The sequence below is a fragment of the Cariama cristata genome, unplaced genomic scaffold (assembly GCF_000690535.1).
Source record: "Cariama cristata isolate BGI_N322 unplaced genomic scaffold, ASM69053v1 scaffold6172, whole genome shotgun sequence".
NCBI classification, from domain to species: domain Eukaryota; kingdom Metazoa; phylum Chordata; class Aves; order Cariamiformes; family Cariamidae; genus Cariama; species Cariama cristata.
Window position 1 is genome coordinate 142,962 of NW_009605430.1, and position 9,308 is coordinate 152,269.

Consider the following 9,308-nt stretch of genomic DNA (forward strand, 5'->3'; position numbering starts at 1 on the left):
GTCTAATCTCTTCTTTTTTTCTTTTTTTTTTAACATTTCTCTCTTCCCTTTTTTTGTGTCTGTGATTAGGCAGGTATCAGGCTTGGGCAGTCACCCCAACATGCTTCCCAGCACATGGATGGGCAGAACACTGCCCACCTTCATCAAGCGGGCAGACCTCTACAGTTCATGTGCAGAAGCAAATGAGCCTACCAAATGTCTCAATGCTATCAAAGGGGAGAGAAATCTCTGCTCCTGATTCTGCTCACCTGGCCCTATACAGTCCTGATCTTCTCTTGAATCAGCTGTGGCACTCAATAAAAGCTCCTCCAGAAGAAAATAATCTGGGGTTTTCCGCTGTATAGATTTCTGCAGGTCTGCTGAGTTTTATCAGCTCATGGAGGGATTGAGGACCAGAGGGAAAACAGAAAGCAAGGGGAATACACAGCGAGGAGTAGAGAGGAAAATCCCCAACAAGGGACACAAACCTGCAGTACCACTACTCCACAGCAAACGGGATGCTGCCTTCCTGCGGGAGAGCCCCATATCTTCTGTCAACAAGCAAAGGCAGTTCCTGGATTTTAGGAGCTGTTTCAACTACAGTTCACTTTCGTACCTATGACCACTGCGGTACTCCAGGAAAACTCTAAATCCTACCGTATTCAGAGGTAGAGAACAGCACGACCTGTCTTTGCTTGTGATGTGCATCCTGGCAGAGGGGAGCTGCTACCAATGTCCCCGGTCAGAGACCCAACCTTTACCACTGTGGTGAGCAGGTATGGTGCAGCATCCACTGCAATATGCACCTTTTGTAAAGACACAGGGGAGCCCAACATCCCTATTGCACTATGCAAAATAAGATGTTTGCAATAACTCCACACCCCACGTCCTAGGATCGTTGGAGCAATCTGGATATTGGGTGGCACAAGCTGAGCCAAGCTCTGCTGGCGGGGCCCCGGCGCTTGCATCAGAGAGGGGAAAGGAACAGAAGGCAGAGCGTGTCGTTTGGGGCGGGTATTTAAATATTAACTGGTGACAACAGCACTGGCAGTGCTTTGATCATCACGCATGAGGAGGATGCACTTTACAGCGGGCAGAGTCTCATTTAATCTGAATTACAAAGTCAACGCGCTTTTAATTACATCTTTAGCCAGATACTCAGAGGTTTTTGTCATATCAACTGTGGCCCAAGACTGTGGGTTATTTTTATACCAAGTTTTTACCAACACTGACAAATTTCCACATCTACCTGTCACTTCGCTGCCTTTGCTTTTATTACAATTCCGGAAGAATGAGCAGAGGGGAAAGGTTGTTTACTCTTTATTTTAAAACAGGTATCATCTCTTCTGTTGCATTTGCAATGCAAATACTTCCACATTCTGCTAGCAGATGACAGTCGGGATCCTAACATGGTCCATCTATCTACCCTGCTCAAACAGATAAACCCAGGAGCTAAGCCCACTCATATTAGGTGTCTGCCCAGTGTTGACATGGTATCACAAATAACTACATAAAGGCAGAAAATTCCATTAAGAATTATGGCAAAACTCTGTATAACCTAGTGTCAGTAGAAAGCTCAATAACTTGTCATTTCAGATTACTTATATTGCCTTAATCTGTGATAGCACCAGCATACCTACTTCAGAAATTTGGACCTTCCTCATTGCCTGCTGAGGAACACAAATGGGTGAGGCGAAATAGCTCAAAAATAACAGCAATGAAAAATACTCAGGTAAAAGTTTTTTTCTGTGGCTTTCCAAGGCACAGAGTGGCATGCTGAGGCTTAACCCCCTAATGCTGATGATGTCTATGGCAAAGTATTGGAAAATAAAACACAACCTGACCAACACAGATTTTGTGAAAGAGGACAGTAACGAAGGTCGCACACAAGCCTAGGAAACCAGTGACCTAATGTCAGCTTTGCAATTGTTTCCTGGGGGCATTACATCCCCTCCTCCTACCTCGCTGTTCCCTCTCTGTAATGGGCAGAGAAGGAGAGCAGAGCACTACATCACCCCCAGGTTACAGCACGGATACTATTAAAGGCTATGAGGTACACAGATCATGAAAATAAGAAGCAGATGAGTGATTGCTGAGTTAACCCTGTTCACAGGCTATTTGTAGAACCCCTAATCCTTAATCAACTTTGTTGTATTGAAACAGGAATGTGGGACACTGCCAAGAGTCTCCGTTGTAGAAGTTGCTAGGTGACTCTGTCAGTGGGACGTGGATGGCATCATGTCCTTGAGTGAAACTGTACCCCATGGAAGTCAATGCGCATTGGCCAATGACCATTTCTCCGTGCAGAAACCCATGCAAAGAATAATCTCCAGCAGAAATTTCTTTTTTTTCTACAGTGCTGTCTGGGGCTTTTGGCTAGAGAATATAATGACAACAGTCTCTGGCTAGAGAATACAATGACAAGAGTCTCTGCCTTCAGAAGGTCTTTCCATCTTTCTGGTGCTTTCTCATCACCAGTCCCTTCGGCTTTACCCAGTTTCCTTCATTGCTCAATAGCTGCAAGCCCACCAGCAGCCTGCTGAGCAGTGCGGTCAACACCTCTGCTACGATGTTTATTCTCTTCAGCCTCTCCCCAGGAATTATTCCAGCCAAGGACGTCAAACCACTATGCAAAATAGAATTTAAAAGCTTCCCTGTGTGAAGAAAATATCGTCATCCTTACCACTAACAAAGAGAAACGTGATGCACAGAGCCGCATTTTGAATAGAAGATACACATTTATATAAATATTCATACTTTGCCCCAAGGAACAAGAGGCTTTCAGGAGAGCCAGACAGAGGTCTCCATCTTTTGGTCACCAAACACATTTGAATCCAGCACAAAGGAACAGGAGCCTGCAGGCTTCTGAGTTTTGTCTTAAATCCCAAGGATCATTTCAGCCAACGTGGGCTGACCCCACTGCGGGTCGAGAAAGACGAACTACCTAAGGAACCACACTGAGCCCTGGCTCTGGTGCTTGCTTTAAATCATACGTCAGACAAGTACGGTCACGAAGCCCTCCTTTACAAAGTCTCTGATACAAGAGGATGTCTGATGAATGGCTTTGATCGGTTATTGATCACAACCATTATTCCCGGACTGAAGGAACACCAAAGAGCACGACACAGCCTCCCCCACGACCCTCTCTTGTAGCAGCACGTCTCTCAGCCCTCAAACAAAACTGCGCTGCTGCCTCCCTGCTCCTGCCCCCAGCATGGGCTTAGAGGATGAGGATCCTTAACAAAATAATAAAATTGAGCATTAATCTGTTTTTTGGAAAAAAAAAAAAAACTTAAAGACAAAGAGCAAATGTGCAGCCTGTACCACCCAGTAACATTAACTCTTTTCTCTCTTCCTTTGCCGCCAAGAGCCAGAAATAAATCCAGATCTGTATAGATCCATATAATCTAGATCACCTGGACGGGCTAAGAAGAAACTGTGTGCCAAATGAGGTGCCAAAGTCTAAGAGCTTGCAAACCATTAATACGAGTCTGGTGGTTAATTCCAAATCAAATTTCTACAGATGCTGGAGACATTCCAGCCAGGCTTCAAACCTGGCAGCTTGATCTCTACAATGGCCCAAACCCAAAACTCATATGCAACAAACACCAAATCCTTGGCTGACCTACAAGATTTGAACATCAAGAGTCCAGCGCGTCCCCAAAATCCAGACATTGGCTTAAACAGCTAGAGATTTACAAAAACAAACAAACAAAAAACTCCCACCACACCACCACAAAAACAAACCCCAAACAACAAAACAAAACCCCGAGATCTTCTAATTGTCTATCGTTTGAGCTTGCCCTTTCTCCATGCTGCACAGTTACACTAAATGCATTCTGAACACTTTGATGTCCAGCTCCAGCCCTGAAGTATTTATACTGGCATCAGTGGGTTCCTGATGGGTTTTCAAGGTGATGCACAAGTAAGCGTTGGCTGCACAGGCCCAAGTCAGTATAATTACAGGGAGCTCACTTAACTCTTGGGTCTGGATTCAGAATCATCTCAGTTAGTGATTGCTCACCAACCTATCCCCCATCCTATGGCTCTTTAGTCTTATAGAGCTACCTCATTGCAAGGAAAGGACAGGGTAGGAAATGTGTGAAGGAGGACAACGTACAGTGTGATGTATCGCCCCTTCTTCTCTTTTTCAGTTACATCCTCCCACGATGCTAAAACCAACACGTCTTCCCTTTTCACATCCAGGTGAAGACAACCAAGTCACTAACATCTTACCCTGATAAGACGCCCAGCACCAAGTTGAGCATGAAGAAAGAGCCAATGATGATGAGAGGGATGAAATAAAGCCAGTTCCAGGTATTTCCTGCAGCATCATTCGTCTGGAAACAAAGAAAAAGGGAGAGAGAAAATATTAATTCACCTCAGAAACAAAATACCATACAGAAACTGCAGGTCAGAGGGCAGGGGAGATTCTCAGATTTCCCTAGGGCTGTCCACCACTGACGTGCTGGTTAGTTCTGTTATGTTCACCAGTTAAAACACAAGCAAAAGAACTCATGAACCAAGCCGATTATCCCACCGTCCACACCAAGATTTGTCATCAGCTCCCCTGAGAAGATTCATCTAATTCCACAGCTCCAAGCTGACCTTGCTGCAGGGTCTAAACACACTTTTAAGTGACCTCCCTCTGTGCAGGCTTTCTACGCCAGCCTCCTCCCTCCCCACCCCAACTCTGACTTCCCACGTGCTGAGCATCAGTGTCGTATTTACATCTGAACTGAGACACACAACAACGGGAGGGAACCACAGCCTTCCGTTAATCTGTGCTGCAATTAAGGCAGAGGGTGGCACCGTGCCCAGAATCTGTGCATACACACAGAGCAGGAGAAGACAAGAAGTCTGCAAGAAAACGAGGCATCTTCAGAGTGATTGCAATTCCACACCTGCTTACTCAGCACTTTGAGCTTCTGTCATCTAAACGAGGCTCCCTGAGTAAGCAGCAGTCTAGATTAAGGGGAAGGAAGGGTGGTGGTTTCATTTATGACAAAGTTTCTGCATTCTTCAACCACAAGGGAGCTCTTTAAGGAACTGCTGAAAAGTAAAATGCCACATGGCCATTTACTGAAGCCAAGTACCGAGAAAAATGCAAATTCTTCTCTTGTGAGTGAAGAATGCAGCAATTTGAGAATCTGATGTCGGGTGTAAGGGAGGGGAAAAGGGAAGCAAAAAGAAAAGACAAGACCCAAAGACATTCTTCTCCTCCTCCCTCTTCCTGCAGAGGGTAAAGAATAACACGAGCACAGAGCTCACCTGCCTGCCCGACTGCAGAGGCTGGCAGAGACCACAGAGAAGCGCTCTCAAACACAAACTTGCCAAAAAATGCATTAATTGTCACTGATACTGGTGCCTTTTACTTATTACCTGTGGTGCTTTTTGGTCATTATTCCAAATCATATTTGCAAGCATAATTCACTTGCAGAAGGATTCACAGAAAGAGGTGCATTAAACATGCTTTATTTCAGCCATGCGTGCACTTGATGCCACCTCAAAATGTCTCTGCATAAGTAGAAGTCACCCAATAAACAAGCAAAACCAACACGTGATGTGAGGAATCGATGTCATAGCATTTCTTACAGGTAATAACATTTACAGCGCTGATGTAAGTAAATACCTTCTGCAACATTTTTAATGTGGTGCATATTTGCACAAATTCTTCCTCAAGGAACATACTCCGGATCAAACACATGACAAGCATTTCTCCAAATAGTAAACATTTTCAGAAATATCTGTGTCAGTTGATCAGCGATTCACCCAAGAGGAACAGGGACTAACCAACATCACCACAAACCATCCCTGCTAAAGGCAAAACCAGCATGTGACAGACAAATTAATCTGAAGAGAAAACAGGCTGGGACAATGAGAGCAGAAACACAGGGCAAACTCTGCGCAGCCCAATCTCTCGGTGCAGTTCTTTAATGCCTTTTGCAATACCCGTCATACCACCCCAGCAGCATCTCTTCTTCGTTCACCGTTTTGTCTTTCCACTCCTCTCTCTCTGCTTTTAGCTATTTCCTTCCCCTGTTCTGCTGCACCACATCTCTACAGATGGGTTCAGAGGAAACAAGGACCCTCGTCCTCAATGCATCTTCCCCAACGCATGGGGAAAGTGCCTGGTACAGCCCCAGCCTGCTCTCCTGGGATTACTGGAGCAAAAGCCATGTTTTTTATATTTAGAGGCTGTTCTTCAATTCTCATTTTGTCGACCAAGGTGGCAGCCCTCATGTCTCCAGCTGGAGCAAGCGCATCCCGTTCGGCAAGGCTGGGGACTGCCGGCAGCCAACCCACAAGGAAGAGCTGGAAGAAGGGAACAGATGGGAGCAGGGAAACCACATAAACATGCAAAGAGAGTGCAGCAGGTTCATTGCTGCCAAATGATCGTTTATCATTTCTTTATTCATTTGAAGCCCAAACTTGGCGACAGACCCACAATTCCATACCACGATCAAAGTCCTTAAAAATTAAATGTGCTGAAATACGACTAATTAACCACCCTCCTCTGAGCATGTGCTAGACTACCTTATGCTCAGGGCAGGGCAGGGACTCGCTGTGTTTGCTCTGCCTCGCCTACAGGGATCCAGGACAAACTAGAGGCTAAAACATCAGGCAAAAGGGTCAACAGAAAAGCTTTTCTGAGAAAGCAGAGCCTTCACAGATGTGCAGTATCTTTCCCAGCGCTCCCAAGTGTGCTTGAACCCAATCACAGTTTGTGGCACTGGCTCTGCCATGGTGAGATGCTTTAATGAATCAAACTTGTTTGCTGCCAGGAAAACCAAACTCTTCTCCTCCAGGGAAAGCCCCCAGAGTCCCCCAAGCAAAGCCCCCAGAGTCCCCCAGGCACCTCTGGCTGTGCCGAGCAGCTCCAGGGCTGCTCATTAAGCAAGATGAGCCAAGAGGTCAAATCAATTTTTATGTTCCAGCTAAAACATTTCACTGGTGTAACGCCTGGCTGACTGTCAGTGCTACTTGATCCTAACCCCAGGTCTAACCCGACAGGGAAGAAAGCAAAATGAAATACTTGTCACGATGTGCCAGAATTACATCCAAAGGTAGCAAGGGCTTAGGGGAGGGCTCCCTCGCTGCTCAGGAGCCAAGGAACCCACTGGTTGGTAACAACCGCGGGCCTCCTCACCAGCACCCCTGAAGAGTGCCCACATCACACCAAAGCCTTGCTCCAGGAGTGCCCCGGGCACTGGCATTGAAGAGCTCATGTCCCTTAAACCTGACAGCACAAGACTCTCACAGGCAAGGTGCTGCACAGTGGGGAAACTGAGGCACAGGAAGTCTAAGGGACACTTTCAGGGTTGCAGGGGAGACCGGAGATCTGTACCTCAGGCTTCTAAAGCTCATACAAACTGTCCAGCCCCTGGAGGGCCCTGCCCAACAAGCCCAGCTGCCACGGCTCCCACTGCCTAACCTCTGCTCAGCTCCAACCTGCTTCCACCCCCTGACCTGGCACTTATATCAAAATGCACCCACCACGCCTCTTCACAGTTGCTGCTTCCTTGTCCCTTCATCTTTTTTGTTGTTTTGTTTCTTTGCTTGTTTTGGGTTTTTTGCTAAAAGTCTAACTTAAATCCCTAACAGCATCCTTCTAGCCCCTTCCATGTGACTGTGCTTCATCATCTGCCCTGGAGCCTGATGCCACTGCTCAGCAGGAGTGTCCAGGTGACAGCTGGATGCCAAAGCACAACCTTTACGTGCTGACTCTCTGCACAGTTGGCTTTAAGCACCTAGGGGCTCTCTCCTCCCTTTCATACAGCACCAAGCACGTTACCAGCATCCCCAAGCAGCGACAGCACGGCCACCTCTTTATAGAGATACAGAGACAGGTGGGTGAATACTGTCACCTGTAACAAAAGCAGAAGCTAAAAGGCTTCTGTCACACAGGGAGATTGATGCCCTGAGCTCCCAATACAGCCAAAGAGAATGGAGCATACTCCAGCAAAGCACAAGATACTTCCCACAACCAAACCTTTCGTGACTTGTCCAGCACCAGAGAAAGGCCAGGATTAACACTCGCTTTTGTCTCTCAGACTCAGAGAGCTGTTAGGCTACTGCTTCGTTATGTTAACAAGATGGCAGCTGCATCTAATTATTAATTCATTTAGAGGTATGTTTTGAAACAATTGACTTGAAAGCAGCCTACTGCTGCTCGCAATGTGCTGCAGAGACCAGAGATGCTTTTGTACAACCTTTCATCTTCCTTTCTGCAGCCCTGGCCATGGCCCATGTTCCCGGGGCACATGGGGACACAGAGCCCTTGTGCCTGGCTGCCCTGAGATGAGTTTCTCATGTTGCTGGAGCTTCTTGCTGCTGCGAGACCAGAAGCAGCTCTGCTCCAGCCAGCCTCATCCCATCACCATGAAATGGTCAGCGAAGCCCTGCCTGCTCCAACATCCTTCTCCCAGCCCACCCCCATCGCCATCCCAGCAGCACAACGCCGGCTCTCCAGGGACCCTGCCTACTTTCAGCTCGGTGCTCCCCGCGGCGGGGGCATCGCTGGGGAGCCTCGCAGCCTTCCAGCCTCACGGCCGAATCCCACACGCCGCTGACTTCAAACGGGGCTGATCAAAGGGAGCAGGAGCTGGTTTGGTAGGGGAAGGAGCATGTAAATACTCCGCAGTGTTTCCTTGCCAGAGGCTTCTGTCAGCACAGGGGAGTTACTGGGAAAACTACGACAGCCCCTGCAGAAAAAAGACCCAGCAGCCCCCAAGGAAGGGAAGCCTGTGCAGTTTCTCCCAGGGTTGCTTGATCACGATGCGTATCAGTGATGAGATCCTGGTTCTGGAATCCCAAAATAACAGACACACATTTAAGTGAAATTTGGTTTACACACAGCCTCGTGAACAGGCAAGTGACTGCCTTTACTCAACAGGAGATTTACAGACTGCAAATTAGAGCAAGTCAAACATAGAAAAATCCCCAAAGTCCTGTCCCCCATCTTTTCTCTAAGCAGACAGCACAGTTGCCCACAACCTCCCACTCTCCTCCGGCTTCTGCAACACAACCTAAATCTGTATTCCACATGGTGAGAGGGACAGGGGATTCCCACATCCCTAGGCGTGTGAGCCACCGACCGGCAGCCAGCGAGCGAACTGGCGTACTAAGGGTATGCCCTGGGGGTGAATCGGAGACCCCATGGATCTGCAATCCAAAGCCGACCGCTTCTCCTCGGTGGTACAAACAGAAGACCTGCCAACACTCTGCCCTGCCCACAACCCCATTCAGCGCATACCAAGGACCACGCGAATTAGGGAATGATAACACGTGTATAAATAATTTATTTGAATAAGCTATTAAATGCTGCT

The 9,308-nt window shown here is 47.4% G+C and overlaps 1 protein-coding gene across 1 annotated transcript in view; it reads right to left on the reverse strand.

Moving 5' to 3' along the window:
• The window catches only part of LOC104158326 (voltage-dependent N-type calcium channel subunit alpha-1B-like), a gene marked incomplete at both ends in the record, with an annotated part of 179,320 nt that overhangs the window by 142,744 nt on the left and 27,268 nt on the right, over positions 1-9,308 (reverse strand). The window contains one exon of the mRNA XM_009695941.1: positions 4,216-4,319. Coding sequence (XP_009694243.1) covers positions 4,216-4,319 — 104 coding nt within the window. The remainder of the gene's footprint in view (positions 1-4,215; positions 4,320-9,308) is intronic.